Source organism: Telmatherina bonti (genome assembly GCF_933228915.1).
Source record: "Telmatherina bonti genome assembly, chromosome: 22".
In the NCBI taxonomy this organism is placed as follows: Eukaryota; Metazoa; Chordata; class Actinopteri; order Atheriniformes; family Telmatherinidae; genus Telmatherina; species Telmatherina bonti.
The window spans coordinates 13,728,840-13,749,316 of NC_136631.1; the positions used below are offsets into that span (position 1 = coordinate 13,728,840).

The window sequence follows — 20,477 nt, forward strand, 5'->3', positions numbered from 1 at the left end:
ATAAAATAAAGAAGCCTTATTGGGAAACAGAGACGAAAGACTGAAATGACAAAAGAAGACAAAGGGAAGTCTCAGTCAGCATAAGAAGAAGATTTTAACAATAAGCCTGCAGGAAATTAATGTGAATGCTTGACAATGAGAGAGGTGAAAGGCAGAAATTAAATGAGGAGATGAGCAAATGGAAGAACAGAAAAAAAAACTTGATGGAAGCACACTGACAAGTTTTCCTTAAAGCCTTTAACACATGTGACTCCAGGGACCGGTGCAGGCGGCGATAGAGAATCTCTGAGCCTGCATGCACTCCTGGATCAGGGTTGTAGCCCTGCAGGAGCCGCCAGGATCACTATCAATCTCTTCCATCAATTTCCATTATATTCACTAATATTGGCCATTCTGTTGTGTGTGGTCCCTTAGCTGTCAGATCAATCCATACTACTTACATTAGTGTGCTCGGCCTTTTCCTGTCTGAGTTTGTCAGTTGTTTGTGTTAACAAGCAGTGCTGGCTTGACTCTCTAGTAGATATTTTTTAAACCATTAAGGCGCAGTATGTCGACAGGCTGCAAACAACCACAAAAATACAAATCGAATGGTAAATTGTTATTTATTAGCGTATCTAAGAGAGACTGAGTGAGATCATTCAAATGTGTCTTATATGGAGTCTTATTTGAGCCATATTTAGAAACATACATCTCTTGGAAAAAAAAATGTTCTTTATGTTCTGTTGTTCACTTTGCTCATTATTCATATGCAAAAGGGAAAAATATTACAAAATATGAAGTCACCTACCTGTTCAAATGTTGTTGTTATTTTTTTTGTTTGTTTTTGTATAATGCAATCTTGAAGGCATCAATTCTGCCGAGTTATGTTTTAATCAAAAATGATGAAAAATTATTGGCCTCCTGAGGTCATCGGAAATGATTTTCAGACAACAACTGTCTCGTCAACATTTAACTGGTGGTTAATTGTGTTTATAGCTCACTTGAGACCATCGCTTATGTGCAGAGGTAATATTGCAACTCAGGAAACAGCCCTGCAAAAATACTGTTTATTATGGATATTCTTTTATTACTTGATGGTATGAGGACAAGTGCAGTCTCAAAACCATTTATGTTAGCAATGAAACGGTGTCGCCTGAGCATTACACCGTGAAAGGTGGAAAGTAAGGAGTTCACTCTGCAGCAGAGAAGTTCACAAGAGAAAATGTTGTAAATCAACACTAAGATCAGATTAGAGTACTAAACTTTGACATATTTTAGCACTTTAGCACCCCTGATTAACACAGCCTCCATCTTGCATCCTATCTCTCTTCTCTGACCTCTTTTCTTTTCTGAATGAGCGGTGCTGCCCATCCAGAACTGCCAATGCATTGCTATCCAGTTGCTGGCCTGTGATGCGGTTCTGTAAATTGTAAATTGTCACACAATGCTCTGGGCTGGAAACACAAAGTTGGATATTGCTGTTTCTGGGCCCTGGGACACTGCAGAGCAATGACAGGAATGTGCATAATGGATGTCAGTGTGCCATCAAAACAAGTCAGAAATGCAGAATTTCAAGGTCAGAAACTTGTGTAGTTGTACTTTAAAGACACATTACATAACCTTTTGCCCAAAAACTCTGCAACCCAGACTTGTTTGATGACACAGTGACATCTATCTTGTACAATTGGAGAGCTACTTCTACCCAGCAGGGTCCTGAGGCTCAGAAACAGCTCTTTTTAGATGTGTCCTCCATGTCCCTGTGTTATTCACACACCTTTTCTGCAGAACAGTAGCACTGTCACTTCAAACCTGCATTTTTTCTGAAATTTGCAACCCGTGCTTGATAACCTTCTATACCTTCTATAATCAAAGTTCATGCATGTTAGGTGTGAGTGTGAACCAGCATGGGATGCAGTTGTGTGTTCACCCTGCACTGGATGTTCCCACTCAGCTGGGACGAGCTCCAGAGTCCAGGTTCCGTCTGCAAGTTAAATGAAATGAAATGAAATTAAATGAAATTAAAAATACTTTATTAATCCCCAAAGGGAAATTCAATATTGTAGTAGATAATAATTTTTAACTATAATTAATAATTAATAATTAATTAACATGGTTATAAGCAGGCGACTCAGAGTTTGACTTGGACCACAGAGTAAAAGAACAGTACTCAGTATATGTGTGAACTCTGTAAAGACTAATGGAAAAGCTCCAAGTGATGACCTCAGAAAGATGGTTGAGAGACTACCAAGAGAGTTCAAAGTGGTTATCAAGACCAAATTATCTGTAATTTCATATTTTTGATGTCTTTAATTATTCATGAATTATAGGTACATTGAATGCTGAGATATTTCCAGAGTGTTGACTGATACCGTTTGAGGTGTTCTCTTGATACTTAAGTCATTTCCAGCCATTATGTTTGGAAAATGCTTTTAGCATTTCAGCCAATCATAGATGCCAAGCTAAAATGTACTTTCATGTGTGCAATGTGTCCTTCCATTGCAGCAAACTTCTTCATCTTGTAGCCTTCGTAGCCTCCATAAATCACACAATGATTACTTTCTGACTGGCTGTGTACAGTTAAGTTGCTCTGAACCCAGGCGCACAGGGAAATGGCAGCGCGTGTAATGAGAACCGCTGTTGGTTTCTATCATTTCTTCCCATTAGGTGGAAGCAGCCACTGACTCTGAGTCTGAAAGCAAAGGCTCGCGGGAGTACCACTCTGTTGGGATCCAGGTAGAGGATGACAAGAAGGGGTGAGCTAATGGCTCTGAGATTTTACCTTCATCACAGAGATGGCGTCTTTGATGTTTGATCTCCCAGCTATGACTGCCATTATTCGTCATTTTGCGCTCATTCATCCGTGCTTTGCAACTCTTTGTTCTGCAGACAGGGAAGGTTCAAACGCTCCAACAGCGTGACTGCAGCTGTGCAGGCTGACCTGGAGATGGAGGGCTTTCCCACCATGGAGGACAAGGGCCTGCAGTTTGGTGGGGGCTTCCAGCGACACTCGGAGCCCAGCACGCCTACTCAGTATGGGGCGGTGCGGACTGTCCGCACGCAGGGCCTCTTTAGCTACCGCGAGGATTACCGCACCCCGACTGAGCCACCCAGTCCTCGGGAGACCACCAGTGATACCACCTGGCAGCTAGAACCCCCCTCCCCTCGGGATGGCGCAGCTTCATCGGTGGAGTCTGGGAGGGTGTCGCCTTCCCTACGGAGGGACGGGAGCTGGTTCATGCAGCTACTTCACAATGAAACCAAGAGGATGGAGGGATGGTGTAAGGAAATGGAAGCAGAAGCTGAGGAGAACGACTTGTCAGAGGACAGTGAGTATTTTTTCCTCAGTTGCTTCGTGTATTGGAATAAAAGTGTGACATTGTGTCTGTTGAACTGATAACACGTGTGTGTTTCAGTACTGGGTAAAATCCGGAGTGCAGTGGGAAGTGCTCAGCTGCTCATGTCTCAGAAATTCCAGCAATTCTACTGGCTGTGTCAGCAAAACCTGGTAAGACGTGATTATGTTTTCGGCACACTGACTCTTTGTTCTGGGTTCTGCTTTCCTTCCGTATGATTATGCATGACTATAAAGGCATTAAGCTAAAAAAAAAAAAAAAAAAAGGAAGTGGGGGTGTTTAAAATAAAGAAAAGTGGGACAGGGGCTGCTATGTTTATTATTCAAATACACACTGTTGCTATTTCTCAGTTTCATGGCAACATTTGATAAATTCAATTCAGCTCAATTCAAATTTATTTATATAGCATCAAATCACGGCAATGCCATCTCAAGACGCTTTACAGACAGAAAAAAACCCAAAATGAAAGCCAATTCATAACAGCCTATATAAGGAAACCAACAGACTGAGTTGGAGGCTCCAACTCAGTCTCCCATCCTGAGCAAGCACACTGGCGACAGTGGGAAGGAAAAAACTCCCTTTTAACAGGAAGGAAACCTCCGGCAGAACCCGGCTCAAGGACAGGCAGCCATCTGCCTCTGCTGTGTGGGGGGAAGAGGACACAAAGACAACAGACAACAAAATTATGATCCAGGTCCAGGTTAGACTTTTAAGAATGTAAGTGTGTAACTTTTCCCACAGTGTATAAATCACATCACATCTGTATGTGAAAGGGTTAAAGAAGGATCAGAATGAAATATTATCTACAACATAAAAGACATTTCTGTCATTAGATACAGTGACGTGTCCTCACAAGCCTTATTCCCCAGTCTTCAATACACATTTAATGCTTTCGCTGCCTCCAACAAACTGGATCAAAAACCCCTGAATTTATCATTGATCGTCAGTGTTGCAGCTTTCAGCAATCAATAGCAAGCCGGCTCATTTATATGAGCAGTTTGAAATGAGCACTGTGCGAACGTTCAGCCAACTTCAGACCAAGTCAAGTGCTTCTTCCTGCTGAAGGAGACAGTGTTATGCACGTTTAGACAACTTATTCACCCTGACGACACAAAATCCATGTAATGATATTCGATTCGATTCATACTCTGGCTTTGTTTGTGAAAGCCACACAAATTAGAGGCTTAAAAACACTTTTCCTGTTGTTTCATCAGCCAGCTTCTCTTCAACCCTCAAAGTCGGACTGAAAAGGACTTCAAAGACAGACGTAGAGCGCGCAGCTCTTCTCTGGGAGGAGCTCCAGGATTTAATGCACGCACCGACACAGCCAGAGCTTAAAACTCTCCACTCTTGCTAAATCTGCCGGCTCTTGGATACTTGAAACCTTAAGACTTTTGAGACACTTTGCAGAACATCGCGTTCATAGGTCAGAGAAAAAGCTGATGAAATGCAGAGGCAGTCATTTGGTAATTCCAGATAACAGGCGCGTTCTGATCCTGGCTTACCTCATATCATGGACATTATGGCATATAAAATCTAGGCTAATTTTGATTATTTCCTTTGCTGTACTAAATAGTTTTATCCTAATCCCATAATATTTAACAATTATCAAAGCAAAGTGCTGGCTTGCTATAGGTAGAAAAAGTCTGCTTTGGTTCACGTTTTGCCACATTTACTACATATGGGGTCTAATTAGTAATATTTAGTTTAATTATCATAATTAGTCATAATTAGTTTAAATCTATTATAGGAACATCCTCAATTCTCTTGATGTTTGTAATCATTGCATGTGATCTAAATTTTTTATGAAGAAGACTACGAACCTAAATGAACTGGAATCATAACTCTCCCATGACGACGGTGTTAAAAATACCAGATGCTTTTATCAAACTTTAATCTACCGACACGTCAGGCAGGAGCAACTTTCAGCAGCCACCACGTCTAAATGTCTAAATGTCACAAGGTTTAGAGCACGAGTATCTCTGCATTGACACGTCTCATCACTGATGCTTGTAAAAAAAAAAAAAAATGGCTGCTCATTTGATCACATCAGGTGATACTGCAGATTCTGTTGTTTCACAGAAAGCTAAACACTAACCTGACATTGTTATTAATTCTGCAATTTGTATATTAGGTGGCATGAACCTTGTTTAACTGTATTTCTGCTGCATTAACATTCACACTCCTTTCTGTCCAAGAATTTCTTCCTTTCATGCATAAAGCTGTACTCCTGTTGTTTACAGCTGTACTTCATTGTTTTGCAATCGAGGTTTTTGCATTGCTTTTTAATGTATGTGGAATAAGTGAAGGTGTTCGGTATTGTTTCTGTAATTATAAAACACATTGAGGCTTCTGTCAGCAAGAACTGCTTTTAATGAGATGAAAGTGCAGAAAGTGCATTTATACATCTAACAGGAACTCATGACTCATTCAAACCTCCTTCCAGCCAGTTCTGGAGACTATGGAGCGCCTCTCAATCAGATGTCCTTTTCATCTCAGAAATCGAGTGATGAATAGGACTGAACTGACAAAAGCTTTTTATTACTGCAGACTTCATTCATAAAAAATAAGCCAGAATTTCCTCCACTTTATAATTGTTGTCCTTTGTTGCAGCCAAAAGCCCCAAAACGGATCAAAGTGAAGTCTAAATGAGTCTGATGAGGACATCTAGTGGATCTAAACCGAAATGCAATAACCAGGCCCCCCCTCCCACACACACACACACACACACACATGTCGATAAATGAGATGCTATCTGTGTTCTTTTTATCTTATCCTGTAGGACCCCAGTGCCATGCCGCGACCCACCTCTCAGGACCTGGCTGGGTTCTGGGACCTGCTGCAGCTCTCCATCGACGACGTCAGCATGAAGTTTGACCAGCTGCAGCAGATCAAGAACAACAGCTGGAGGCTGATAGACAGCCCAGAAAAGAAGGTGAGGAGTCAGACAGCCTGCAAATGCAACTACTTTTTCATCAGAAAAGCCTGAATTCTCTGCTTGGCGTGAGAAGAATGATGATAGAGTTCATCTCTGTGTCCACATCCTGCAGCCACCAGCTCCTGTACCAAAGAAGACAGTACGACAGAGAAGTGCAGTGACGAGGGAGAAATCCCTGGACCTCCCAGACAGGCACCGGCAGGAAGCCCGTCAGCGGCTTATGGCGGCCAAGCGGGCGGCCTCCTTCCGGCAAAACTCTGCCTCAGAGCGAGCGGACAGCATTGAGATCTATATTCCAGAGGCTCAGACTAGACTTTGAGAAGATGCAGGGTCAGGGGCTGACACGGGTCCCTGCTCCCACATTCTAACAACTTTAAAACTAGCCTTTTTTCTAGACTGCTACTCTCTCTACTCCTACTCTATCCATCTGTTGTCTGATAGCCATCCTCAGTGCCCATGCCAACAACACCGGACTGCAGGATGTGCCAAGGCTCTTCTTCACATTGTATGTCTGACATGAGTTGGATGAGTTGTGGTCTTGTTTTGCTGGGGATTGTGATACCCCACCTACAAGCTCTCTCACGTCCCGGATGGGTACATCTGTAGTTTTTCAGCATTTGCAAAGTGCCATTTAAAAAGTGCAGCTTTGATAACCTACCAGCAACCAGGCCGTTGAGCGAAAAGCGAGTCAAATATGTTTGTTTCAAGTTGTTCAAAAATAGTCAAAGTTCGTAATCCTTCAGTATTTTTCAATCTTTTAGGATTACTTTTCTTTTCCTTTTAAAGGGTTAATTAAGAGACGAAACATCATTAATTTGTCGCTCAATTTCAAAACCCTGAAAAGTGCCAATGCTTGAAATTACCTCATCTACATGCAGGTGGCACTGGTCACGCATTTGAGGTTATTCAGGCAGCCCTTAATAAGCTCTGGACTGGTCAGTGTTGAAAAATGCAGCTTTCTACCCGATCTGGTCACAGCCTAATATTTGTCATGGTCTGGATTGGTGGAGGAATGACATCTGTCAGCTCATCAAAGTGCACCTTTCACACAACGTTCCTCTAGATCTCACGTCCTTGTTGCCAACTCTCAGACATTTACTTGAAGCTGAACTCATACAAGTCTTGTGCCAACATTTCCATTATGTCAGTGCAGTAGAGAAGAAAAACGATGAAGGTTTGTGTAACTCTTTAGATCAAAATGTGTAGACAAATGCACTTATGCACTTATTACAATTCTCTCTATTTCCAAGGGAAATGTACATACCCAAGTTCACAATAGTACTGTTGTATTTTTGAATTGTGAGTGGGACGTTCATGCTTCTTTTTTTTTTTTTTTTCCTTCCTCCATACTGGTTGCTTTTCTGCCCTCTTTATTGCTTTTGACAAATCTGCATTTGTTGCAAACATGCAGGAACTTGATCTCACGCCGATGTGTTTTCATCCCTTCTCAGCCCCTTTAAAGCTGCGCCCTCAGCCGCAGTTAATAAGGAATAACAGAAATGCGCATCAAAACATAAACAAACTATCTGCATATGTCTTTCTTTAATCTGAGAAAATGCCTCCTGATTTAGAAATTTCTTGAAAAGTTCTATGGTGGTGGAGGTCCGTTTCCCCTCGTCTGTACCCCCCAAGCAATATTATAAGTACGTGAGCCCCTCAAGGAAAAGATGAGAAATAATGAACTGAAAGTGGGGCAACAGCATTCTAGAGGGATTCAAGCAGCAAGTATCAAATAAGTCCAACTTTGCAAGAAGCCTGATGAAGGGAAGTACATGAGGTGAATAGGATAGTAACTGCCTGTGGCAATGCAGCCTCTGCATGGTGTATCATAAAAACCCAACTCTACACTGATTGGTGACAAATAAAAGAACTGAAAAAATCACTGCACATCAATAAAAAAAAAAAGCTCTTTTAGACAAGCTTCATGTTATGATAAAGAAGTCTGACAATGTTCGCATCTGGTGGAAAAACAGTCACAGAACGGTTTGATGAGAATTAAATGATCTGAATATTCTGAGGCATGTACACCAGATCTAAACCCAGCTCAGCACCTGTGGAACATTTTTGGGGGGGGGGGCTACAAAGCACTTTTATGAAACCACCAAAGAGGGGAATGTCTTTTCATAAAAGATAAATTGTCCTTCAGTAAATTCCACATAATGCAGAGGCTAAAGCTCTGACTGATGGTCAAATAATTTACACCAATTTATAGATAAATCTGTTTGCGCAGAAATAAATTTTCTTTTGTACATATTTACAAATATGCTGCATACAGTAGATTTTACCCAGGCAGTTTAAATAAATGGGGGAAAAAAACCTAAGTTTGTATTTCATGAAAGATAGCTGCCATTCAGTATTTTTTCTTTTACTGTGACACAGCAGTATGTCAGACTGCATTCATTCTAAAACTGAATTATTTTATGATCTAAGACAAGTCAAAAACATTTGATGCAACTCAATCTCAGAGAATGATAGACTGTTATAGGTTGTTTCTTCTAAAAACATACCATAAATCTGTCAACTCATAATTATTACTCCTGTCGCATACAGAGATTATTACTCCTTGTATTTTATTATAAATCACTGATAAAATATTTGTTATTAGAGCGACCACACCGTGACTGTCTCCACTGATGTAAACTCTAAAAGTTGAAATATAAATCGAGAGTATAACTCCTTTTATTTGCTACCGACGGGCTCTGGTTGTTATTATCAGTGTATGACAGCATTACGAGCAGGATATCTGCAGCGATAGACCCTTTTGTTTGTATTTCATTTCACCCAGTCTCAGATGTGCTGTTCCTCTTAGTCCCTGCCTTATTTGCACAGGGCTCCATGCTATGAGATGTTTACAAAAGGAGAAGTGAAAGGTGGAATGTATATGTGCAGCTGCCTGAGACACAGAAGAACTCTTAGTTTTAATTATATCTACTGAATATTTAGCTGAGTCATGCGTTGGGATCACATATTTGACTTTGATAAGCATCACTGCTTGTTGTGTACACAGATTTAGAGCTCTTAAACTCAAGTGAAGACCAAGAAATCGTGTAGCAACAATCAAAGTAGTTATCTGATGAAATTATCTCCACTCCCTCTGCGGGTCTTTCCACTTTTGGAGCAGCATTTTTCTTCAGCAAAAGGTGCTTTAATGTTGGATTCTCTCTCCTGTTTGCTTAGCAGTAATCATCCTAAATGTTTATGAGCAGAGATATCCATTTGTAGCATAGCTAGCTTCAGCTTTAGCATGCCTCAGTCCCTCAAAGCTTGTAACGGCTTTGTGAAGTCTGGCTCAACATTTTGTTGGCACAGCTTTAAAATAGTACAAATGTTGTTTTAAGAACTATAACTCTGTCATGTTAATGCATTCAATTTATTCAGACTAGGAGGTAACCAGGAGTGGAGCTAATGGGGTGGCCAGGGTGGCACTGACTACTTGAGGTGATTGACACGTCTGTGACAGGACAGGAATGTCTTTACAAATGGATCATCAGTGTCATTACATCGGTTTTTCCTTATTAGTCATCATTTAGAAACATGAACATTGAAGATATTTTGTTCCTCTGCAAGTATAAATCACTAATGTTGTATAAGGCTGTTAAACCGATGTTAGCCTGAAGCTATGTAGCAGTGCTAACCTAGCAACATGGTAACACGAGATTAGTTCTAAGGTAGTGCAAGGAAACCATGTCATATTTCATTTTCATTGATGGTATTTGGAGCCTACACGTCAACTCAGTTAATTATGAGTTTTATATTGGAGCTGAAAACAAACTACAGAGACTGCCTCAGTATCCAAGTTACTTATTACTACCTAAAATAAAGCTACATGATCTAATGCAAATAAACTTGCAAGGCTGGTAGTTGATTTTGAAGTAAGCTACAGTATAAAACTGTGGAGAAGTAAAACCTGTAACCATCAGATCTTCAGTAAAAGAAAAAAAACAGGAATGAAGAAGAAAAGAAAAATTTCTGATACTTTTGTAAGGATGAGAGTCACGGATCAGGCAGCAGGGCTCGGTCCCACTGTGAAGCTAATCACATAAATCACTGTCGTCAAACACAAGGATCCTGCCTACTGCTGCCCCCTACTTCCACCACATCAGTAGCACTGCATACAGCACCTCAAAACAACCAACTTACCTTTCTATAGACGTCCTTCACCTTGTTGCAAATATGTCCACTCGGTGATCCAGGTTATTAATGTAAAGATGTGCTCCATGTTTCTCTTTGGTGACCAGTCATCACAGCAGTGTATGTGAGAGTGTATGTGTTTGAGAGACAGAGAGAGAAGGTAACGATAATTTTCTTTCTCACTGCACGGCTCTGTGAAAGTCTAGTCCATACTCTGGCCACCCCAAGTATAAACGTCCAGCTCACCACTGGGACAACCAGCCAGCTGACATGGTGCTGCTTTTTATTCAGTTAGAACAGTATTAGGTAAAAAAAAAAAAAAAAAAATTAAAAAATCAACTCAGTTTCAAGTGCTGTCAATGTGTTGATAAATTACTTAAATTTCTATTTTTTATCACTATGAGTATTCTCAGTACAGGAAAGAGTAAATATACCAACCATAAAGACATAAAAATGGAGTTTCTTTCTTTGGGTTTGAATTTTCTCAATGTGAGTTTTTGTTTTCTTTTTTAAATGTGCTTGAACATTTGAGGGAAAAAATACAAACACAGTAAGATATGAACCGTCCAAGTGCCGTCAACAATCTGTTAAGTCCAGCTGAGTTATAACTACCACGTGTAATGTCGGCTCTTTAAGCGTCGGCGGCTTTCGCTCTGATTTTCAGCCTACAGCACTTTGTATAAAGCAGTTCTCAATTATTATCCCAAGTATGATTTTTTTTTACCGCATACCTCAGACAATAAACTCACAGCTAAAATCCATAAGCTGTGGAGTGAGACTGTTTAAAAAAGGCAGAGCCAGACTTAAATTACAGATTTAGCTTTACAGCATCATAGTATAAGAATACACACATGCATGTAATATGGAAAAAGAAAAAGAACTCCAGTTTTTTTTGTTTTGTTTTTTTATTGCAGCGACCGGGACCTTTAACAATATGATGGCAGGTTTCTGGAAAGTGTGTCTGTGTGTGATGCCAGGCTGTTGGCAGAGCAGAGACGTTCCCCTGCTGTTGCCGGAGTGGCAGGCAGACGGGAGGAGGACAGACTCAGCCTGACATATGCTGGCTTAGAGGAGGCGAGAGCTCCACATTGAGCCCCAAACTGCTGCTGCTGTAGGCTGTTTGTAGCTGGAAGGCTTGCTCTGTGCTTGGTCATTTTTCAGCCTTGCCTTTGACTTAGCAAAGCAACTTATGTAAGGTTTTTGGTCCTGGGTGAGATCAAGCAAACAGCCTTTAAGGCCTTTCATAGCTTGTGTTGATAAATGTTATGCTGAATGTTGGGCTGTCCTGTGGAACTTCAGCATCAGCACAACACGTGTTTTCGCCTCCGCCAGTCTCCGCTGGGCTCATTTCACCGAAGGCCATGGCTGAAACAGCAGAGGTGTTTCTGCATTATGCAAACCGAGCAAGGCTGTGAAGAAATGTTGCATTTCCATGACCTAGGTTCAGCTCAAAGCATTTCTCCTGCTCCTCCAAGAGGCACTAATTGCTATGAGACCATTTATCTCGTCAGACTGTGAATTAACCACTTCAAGTAGCAAAGTAAGATCAGTGCCAGGCCTCAAGGGAGCGGAAAATGCTTGAAAAGAAATGTGCAAAAAAAGACCTAAGCACATTTATAGCTGAAGTTCGAGGTGAATACTGGATCTGCAGAAGTTAAAATTACCTTTCTGTAAAGGAAATAGCATTAAACAACTTTTTTGAGACAAACTCTGATCCTGGACCAGCAACTTTCTGCTTTATTGGCAGGATAAAGGTTGTCTCCTTATGGCCTTTTTTGTTATATTTTAGTCATTTTTTCTCCCTTTAACACTCTTACATGGGTCTCTTGCAAAGAGATCCCACATTTCCTATAGTTGATGTAGACTTGTGTGGGTTGCTGAAGAAAATGTGCACAATATAGGGCTCCTCAGTTTATAAGTTATCTGTCAAAACTTTATTAAAGAAGAACAAAAATCTGCAACACCATATTTAATGTTAGGAGGGCAGAAGTAAACCACATAGACCATCATTCTTACTTATTCAGCAAACTGTAAAATCATCATTGAGCAACATCTCCCTTAATGAGTTTATATAATTGAATCATTTCAGGTTTCCTCATGTATAACCAGAGATCTCTATTAGTATGGCTTGGATTACAAAGATACAAGGCTGTTTGTAAAATCCTTTTTTTTTTTTTTTTATTTAACTCTAATGGCCCCTTGTGTGAAATACTTCAATGGAGCAGTTTCATTAGCGCACTGTGGAAAGGGCATCACTAAGACTGATACAACACTTCCTTGAAGTTGGAATGTAAACTCTATAATTACTAGATAAAATAAAAAATGTAGTTGTTTAGCTAAAACTATTTTCATCTCTTGTATATCTTATCTTTAGTGAGGATGAATATAATGCCAAATATTCATTATTTGTAAAGAAATATATATATAGATATATAAATATATAATATATGCGACATCAAAACATTACTATTTTCTTCTCTTGCTCTTGTTCTGTTTTTTTTTCCTTCTGTTTTTTAACTTTGTTTATTTCTGACATGAAGGCATGCAAAACACTGATTCTGAATGTAGGCTTTTTTTTTTTTGACAATTGAGACATTACCCCACTGATATATATTTGTTTTGTATTTGTTTATCACATGTGCATTTCTTGGTGTGTGTGTGACTTCAGTGCAAGTTGAGGCATCATTGAGCTACTTTTGAATGATTTGAACATGTCCATTTCTCTTTCTTTGTTCCAAGCTGGGCTACTTGAAGATTTTGCCTCTTTGAGTCGTTTGATCGTTGTTTTTGTCATCCAGTGTAAATAATTCTGCAATTAAATTTTTTTGAAGAAAAAACAAAGTTTGGACAAGTTTTTCTTTGTGTTTAATGTTTAAGAGAAGCCAGAAAAGTTAGCAATGCTCTTAATCAGGGGTGTCCAAAGTCGGTCCTCAAACAATGAGGGGCCATCTTTTCAAAAACACAATGAAAGATTGCCATTCAGGGCTCTCTTTCTTTCACTGTCTTTTGTTTTGGTTGTTTTTTTGTTTTTGTTTTTTTTTGTCCATCATTTAAGCAGGCAAAATGGATTTTCTGGATGCTATATTCTGCTGGGCAAATTTACTTTGCCAAGGGAAGCACCATAGATTTAATGCTCCCCTTGATATTCTGGATTTTAATTTTATTTTTCTATTTATTTTGCATAATTATTTGTATGACAAAGTTTGTACTGCTGGACCAGACTGGAGAGGACAGAAGAGGGACAAAAAGAGGGTCGAAAAGAAGAGAAAACAGAAAATAACTTGTATAGAAAAAGAGAGAGAAAGAAAAAAGATTGAAAAAGAGAACAACCTACATACATTTGCGTATAAGCAAATTTTTTCCTTTTGACTCAAAGCAGTGCCTCCATTCCAGCATTAGGTGTCTGAGGCCATGTAGGTGTCCGTTTTGTGGCTGTAGCAGGAAACATCCAAAACCTGTGGGTGAGCTGCCTTCAAGGACTATCTTTGGACACCTAGGATGTTTTTTGTTGTTGTTGTTGTTGTTGTTGTTTTTTCACCTAAACATAGGTGTGCATGTCTAATCTTGTAGCTACTGTAATTTAAAAAAAAATAAAAAATAAAAAATAAGCCACAACTGAAGTATAGGATGCTATAAGTAGTGCAAGTAAGACAAGAAAAACCTTCCATTATAATCTCAAATGTGAATTACAACACTGCCCCCTTTGGGTCAAATTCGTGAGTTATTAAAAGATGTTACAGTTCAATTTATTTAGTTTAATTTATTTTGTGTCTTTCATTCATTTGACAAAAAGAAGATTTAACTTTATTTTAATATTTAAATATATTAGGTACTTGAATTTTTATGGAAGTTGTTGTTGTTATTATAATAGTCATTATAATTATTATATCAAAGAAATGGGATTGGTATTGTTAATAATCTCGCTGTGCTGCCAGCATAGGGGTGGGTAGAAGCATAAGCTTTTTTTTTTCTTTCTCAGTTTTCGTTTTGTTTGCATTCAAAATGTTTTTAAAATGATCAATTTATCTGAGTGTTTTCGCAAACTCATTTTTTAAGGCAAACCACAACATCCCTAATCTATCAAAACCACATTAATATACATTCAAGCTTTAGGGAGAAATACACCAAAACACATTAAAGAAAATGTGGTCACAGAAACATTACTGTGCCTCTGAAGAGCATTTTGCCTCAGTTTAAACGAGGGGCCTGAAAACCGTTTTGAACATAAGCACTTTAATACAAGGACCTTGGAGCGGGTTTTATTTATTGTTAGCTGTCTTAAACTGTTTTATTGTTGATGTTTTTGCATTCTTTTGAAGGCACTGCATTACTGTAGATGCTACATTTTCCCTGGGACTACGAAAATAAATGACCACCTTGCTAGATTCGGTATATTTAGGGCAATATTCTATTTTAATTAATGTACAAATTTGCTATGTGTGTTTTTGTTTTACTCAATGGTTTTACTTAACAGTTTATGACTGTTCATGAAATACACACACAATTAAATCAACTAATTGGATGTATCGCTGAATGCTGCTGGCCAATGGGAAGTCCTGAAAGAAGGCGGGACTTCCGGTGTGGATGTCATATGACCAAATTGGAATCGCGTGGTGTGACATTTCCTGTTGTTGCTGGTCGGTAAAGGAACACCGCGTCCAGCTGAAACACCTCCACCAGTAACGGGATGTCAGCATAAAAGGTTTGTTGTCACTGCCTCTTCTTTACATTACTTTGCTCTCTGTTAGCTTGTATCGACCAGGTATATAGTTCCTTTTTCTGTGTTGTTCCATCTAAGACCTCGGTGTGACTCATCGTGTTTGTAAGTAAGAAGATGCTAAAAGTTTTCATCAGCTCTTAAACTTTCTCCTTATAAGCAAACAACATAAAGACATGCACGAGCAGGTATAACTGCATTTATAACAATGGTATCTAATAAGTTTGTCTATGGCAGAAAGATTGTAACCAATGTTTTGTCAAATAAAAGCGACGTAACATTAAAAAACAAACCCAGCATAGTTTAAATGTATGTGTAGTTTTGCCAATTCCATTTGTTAACTATAATTACTGATATGGATCAGTCTTTTATTAAATAAACTGATGTTATTACAGGTGACGCATACATCATGCATGTGCCAGCTGTTGCTCCCATCTTTATGTGAACCTCCCCAGCCAAGGTTCACTTGCACCCCTCAAACACCATGGTCCTGGAGCAGCAGACCAGTGCCTTACCCCAGCCCAGCGCAGACTACTTCTCATGGGACTTTCGCCTCCAGCTTATTGGTCTCGGGTTTGGCTTCTACACAGCTATATTCCTCCTCTCCCACCTGCTGTCTGCGGTTCTTAGCCGTACCTACAACTCTCTACTTGCTAAAGAGAAAGTTTTCTGGAACCTCGCCGCCACCCGGGCAGTGTTTGGCATCCAAAGTACTGTAGCAGGACTTCAGACCCTGACTGCAGACTCTGCTTTAAGCAGAGACAAAGTGAGGGGCCAGGAGGACTGGTCATGGTTTCATGTGCTCACGGCTACAGGCTTTTTTGTGTTTGAGAATGTAGCACTTCATGCTTCCAGTGTGGTGTTTCGGTCGTTCGACCTCCCGCTGGCCACGCACCACTTCTTTGCCCTGTCTGGATTTGCAGGGGCCGTCGTATGGGACTCCCAGGGCCACTTCCTAGCGATGGTGACTCTCTTGCTGGAGATGAGCACACCATTCACCTGTATATCCTGGATGTTACTGAAGGTAGTGTCTCTTTCACTAATCACCTCTGTATCAGTAGTGATAAGTAGACACCTCTTTCATCAGTACTTGTCTCACATATACTTGTCTTTTTTTTAAAATGTTGAATAGTTTTATAATTGCTAGAAGCAATGGCCACAGTTTCACTTCCTTATAGATCTTGTGACTTTCAACAAAAAAAGTGTTTAGTTCTTAGAAAGAGGAAGTTGTTTTTTTAAAGGTGCTGTTGCCATATTTAAATGGTTGCATATTGCAGGATTTGCTTTTGCAAAACTTAGCATGGTATCTTGCTCACATTTCCATATATGTCGCTCTGTCCTTTCCTACAGGCTGGCTGGGCGAGCACCATTTTCTGGAAAGCCAACCAGTGGGTGATGATCCACATGTTCCACTGTCGCATGGTGCTCACTTATTACATGTGGTGGATAACAGCAACGCACTGGGGAGAGATCAACACTTACATAGCCCTGCCGCAACGCCTTCTTTTCTTTTCTGGTCTCGCCCTGCTCACGGTTATCATCAATCCCATTTGGACGCACAAGAAGACCATGCAGCTGCTAAATCCAGTGGACTGGAACTTTGGTAACAAACCAGCCCCACTGAATGGCACTGCGGAGGGACGGAGTGAGGTTTCTGTGAAACCGCATACCAACTGAGGCACATTAAAGAGATAAATCCTTACCTGGGTCTAGATTTTTCAAGGGACTTTTGGAGTAATTGGGATTATTTGATGGCATCATGTTACGGGTTGCAGCATAGTCCTCCATGAGATACCATTTTCACAGATTTTATATTATTTGTTTATGTTTGTTTGTGGAATGAAATATTGGCTGTTTGTATTACTCTCATGGAAAAAGTATGTTTTTTCAGTATTTATTCAAAATAAGAAACATGTATGAGAGAAGATGTTTGGGAAAAAGTCAAATTACAAACTAGCAAATCAAATTTTTGATCTGTCTGGTTAACAAAAAGAAATAGCAACATTTGTTTTTCATCTTACAGCCGCTGATGTCCATTGCTATAGATAGTCAAGCGTGAACAGTTTATTATATGAGAAATCCGTGTGCTTGGAGACATAAGACTGGACAGATGCTTCCCCACTCAATGGGGAGGTCACAACAAGAACGCTGCCTTTGTCTCTCACAGGATGTGTTGTAGCATGTTGGAAAGTGTAAGGAATGAGCCTTATTCATTAGGTCTGTTTGACACTAATTGAAGAGATCACTTCCTTCATGGTGGTTCTGGACTGTTATGTCCACAGCCAGCAAAGAGAGAAACATTTTTTAACTCTGTGGGAGAAAAGACATTGAACAGAATCTTCATTATTGGTGAAAGTTGGGTCAGGGATTGTCCCCTTCACAAAGGCTTTATTGTCCAAAATGGAGATGTGATGTGATAAAACTGAAGCAGTGCTTGCAGAAAACAACAAAGTTGCATTTGAACCATGCTTTTATCAATATAAGCAGAGTGATTTAAATACGAGGACCTTTTCAGAGGTAAAGCTTTAGATTCAAGTGTTTCATACATAAAATTCTGTAAGAGATGTGATTTTGCACACAGTGGCCTTGTATTTTGAGGGTGTATTATCTCACAAATGATATGTATTTTGTGTCTGAGCTTTCTGCAAACAATTTGATCATGTACTTTTTTTTTTTATTACAATTGTATGTTACTAACTTGGTTAATATTAGTTTATATTTGTTCAAATTGACCATTCTAACTTTGCAAATTGATTTACTAAGTTTTTCCTGGAAAGAAGATACAACATAATCCAAATGCACTGCAGTGAGTGCATAATATTATAGTTTATATTATGTGTAAGCTTCTGTTGGACATTTGACTTTCTGCTGTGCTAAATGGGATTTTGTGTTATTGACATAACTTTGCCAAGTTACATCAGTGTGCTCCATTATCTACGTGATTATTGACCTGCATCACCAGTGTAATCCCAGCACTTAACCATTTCTGTGGTGTCTCTGTTTGAGGTTGATTCTGAAGTTCATGCGTGCTTCTTCAGCATGCAAACATATTTCCAATGAAATAGTTGTTGACATTGAAATGTTTTTATCTGAGTTTAGCTTAAATTATTGAAATTCCTCAACCAGCAACATTGGTCTCCGATATTGAACCTATTGTACAAACAATAAGTAGTCTCATGAAAGATTTTAGGTAGTTGTACTGCTTTTAGTTTACTATTTAATATGTATGTGTTTACATGCTGAGAAATGCATTCATTTGAATTCCAACATAAGTATTCTCACACTTGGGGCTCATTTCAATTTGTCTAATTTCTCTCCCCATCTGCGCTCTCTTTCTTCTTCCTGGACATCATTAAAGATGTTTCAATTCCTAAAATATTACAGGAGAAGAAATGAATAAGGCATCCTGAAAGAGCTAATGATGCACCAGAATGGATTTAAACATTTGTTTTAAGCTCCTGTAACATCTGGAGGAGGTGTAATATGTTCATAGCATGTTGTCAGAAACACTTTAAACATGTTATCTGAGATAAATGAATAAATATGGCACTATTTTAATAACAGTAGTTGGATTAAGTGGCTGTTATGTCATATTCAATTGTGATTGGTTGAAAGGATGGGCTCCAGCCAAAAGAAAAAGTCAAATTTAGTTGTGTTGTCATTGTGTTTCTTTACCTTCTTAGCTTATAGTTCTCATGGAAAAGATTTGGACTTGAGAAGAAGAGTAAAAAAAAAAATTAACAATGGGACATGAAATTGTATCCCATGTTTTTGTTTCTACTTCAAATTTGAAACTTAGTCAAAGAGAATCTGCCTCTAGATGGCAGTATTGAAGTAATTAATCTCTCCATACTGTGTATCCGCCACTCCATCAACATCTTGCACACTATATTTTAACAGCTATTCAGTATCTGTGAGGCAAATTTTGGAGAAAACTTGTGACTAAATAAAAAGAAATGTATGGAAAGGTTTAACATGTTGGTTCAAGTTGCTTTATCATTAAACTATGTGCATATAGCGTCTGATATTCATAGTTAAAGTATAAAGTTGTTTTGTACATCGCTCCGGAGCTACCTCATGTCACGTGGACAGTTTGGTGGAACTCCTCAGCCTGTCTATACATCCTACCGGGGAAGACGCTGGAATTTTGATTGACGTTCAATTCAGCCAATCACACCTCGCTGTGCTCCACGTGTTGACCAATCAGCTTCTCAAAGGCGCTAACGCGTTTTCCATGGATGGAGTCTGCTTACATCGAAGGAAGCCAAGTTAAAAGAGGGGCGAAAAGTGGATGTTTTGATCTGTTGGAAGTTTTGTTGAAGTCGGAAATGTATTAAGTTGAACACTTAAACGGTGTTATTGCCAAAGGATACGGCAATTCTTCTGTGGGAATGACATAACATGGTGAGCCAAGAGACATTTTTCAAAGTTTCTTACAAAGTTTAAATAAGGTCTGTAAAATGCTGTTCGTTTAAGTGAGTTTTCACATTGAGTTACATAATAAATAGGAAACATAAGATAGTTTTCTTTAAGCAAAATAGCAAGTTAGGTGGATTTTTGAAAAATGTTTTTTTAAAGCAGTGTATTGAGCGATGGTTGTAACGTGGCGCCTGAGCTAACATTGTAATGTTGCCAACACTGTCTGCTACCAGCTTGAAGTGTTCACGTTAGTGTGTTTTATCCTCCAGACAAGTCTTTATAAAAACGTATTTTACAGTATTTCATGAATAACACATAGTATCCAGGCTTTCACTTGTCACTTAATGTTGTGATAATTCTCTCAGTGTCATGTTTTCATTTAGAAAATAGCCAGCCTCTTCAAGGATGCAGTTGTGCATTGCAATCATCTTTGTCCTCTCTCATAATTGAATTATGAGCATGCAAAGCTTGGAGCTTTAATGACCATCATCTCTAAATTTATTTAATAAAGAAAATTACTGCAAGCTGAGAAAATATCTGATTCCTTGTAAAAAAAAAAATTTAAACAGAAGATTATTAAGTCAGTCTCAGCTGCAGCTCAACAGCAAATTCAAGTAGTCATGCATAGCATTCCTCAGTGAAAGCCCTGCACAGCTTCAGTCAACTGGAAGATCACTCTTAACAGGTTATAAAACCATCATATAATTCAGCTGTTTCTCTTAACAGTCTTGTTTCTTTGTAGCAAGTGCCTTCAGGAAACTGTTAAGCTTTTGTAAACCCACAAAAGATGGCTTACATACAAAGAGTTCTTTGATCTTGATTTGTATTGTCTAGTGTCATGCATGTCCAGTTCATTCTGTCTGCACAATGGTGAGTCGGGACGCTTGGAGGGTCACACACATGTGCATGTACACAGAAGTCTGCTGGTAATTTGTTTAAC

General features: G+C 39.3%; 3 protein-coding genes across 4 annotated transcripts in view; all 3 read left to right on the plus strand.

Moving 5' to 3' along the window:
• Positions 1 to 6,589, plus strand: part of dlgap2a (discs, large homolog-associated protein 2a) — a gene marked incomplete at its 3' end in the record, with an annotated part of 177,501 nt that extends 170,912 nt beyond the window's left edge. Inside the window, exons 9-13 of the mRNA XM_079262003.1 lie at positions 2,644 to 2,732; positions 2,866 to 3,305; positions 3,393 to 3,484; positions 6,115 to 6,267; positions 6,383 to 6,589. Coding sequence (XP_079118129.1) covers positions 2,644 to 2,732; positions 2,866 to 3,305; positions 3,393 to 3,484; positions 6,115 to 6,267; positions 6,383 to 6,589 — 981 coding nt within the window. The remainder of the gene's footprint in view (positions 1 to 2,643; positions 2,733 to 2,865; positions 3,306 to 3,392; positions 3,485 to 6,114; positions 6,268 to 6,382) is intronic.
• An 8,427-nt stretch (positions 6,590 to 15,016) lies between these two features.
• cln8 (CLN8 transmembrane ER and ERGIC protein) lies at positions 15,017 to 18,539 on the plus strand. Its single transcript, XM_079262718.1, has 3 exons — positions 15,017 to 15,103; positions 15,514 to 16,142; positions 16,469 to 18,539. The coding sequence occupies exons 2-3, from the start codon at positions 15,603 to 15,605 to the stop codon at positions 16,793 to 16,795; spliced, it is 867 nt and encodes a 288-aa protein (XP_079118844.1). The 5' UTR covers positions 15,017 to 15,103; positions 15,514 to 15,602; the 3' UTR covers positions 16,796 to 18,539.
• An 825-nt stretch (positions 18,540 to 19,364) lies between these two features.
• The window catches only part of arhgef10 (Rho guanine nucleotide exchange factor (GEF) 10), a 48,524-nt gene continuing 47,411 nt past the window's right edge, over positions 19,365 to 20,477 (plus strand). For both annotated transcript variants that reach the window (XM_079262098.1, XM_079262099.1), the window contains exon 1: positions 19,365 to 19,522. The gene's annotated coding sequence lies outside the window, so the exon portion shown is untranslated. The remainder of the gene's footprint in view (positions 19,523 to 20,477) is intronic.

Coding starts and splice junctions, on each gene's coding strand:
- cln8 (XM_079262718.1), top strand. CDS start 15,603: ATGGTCCTGGAGCAGCAGACCAGTGCCTTACCCCAGCCCAGCGCAGAC. Junction 16,143..16,468: donor TATCCTGGATGTTACTGAAG/GTAGTGTCTCTT, acceptor CCTTTCCTACAG/GCTGGCTGGGCGAGCACCAT.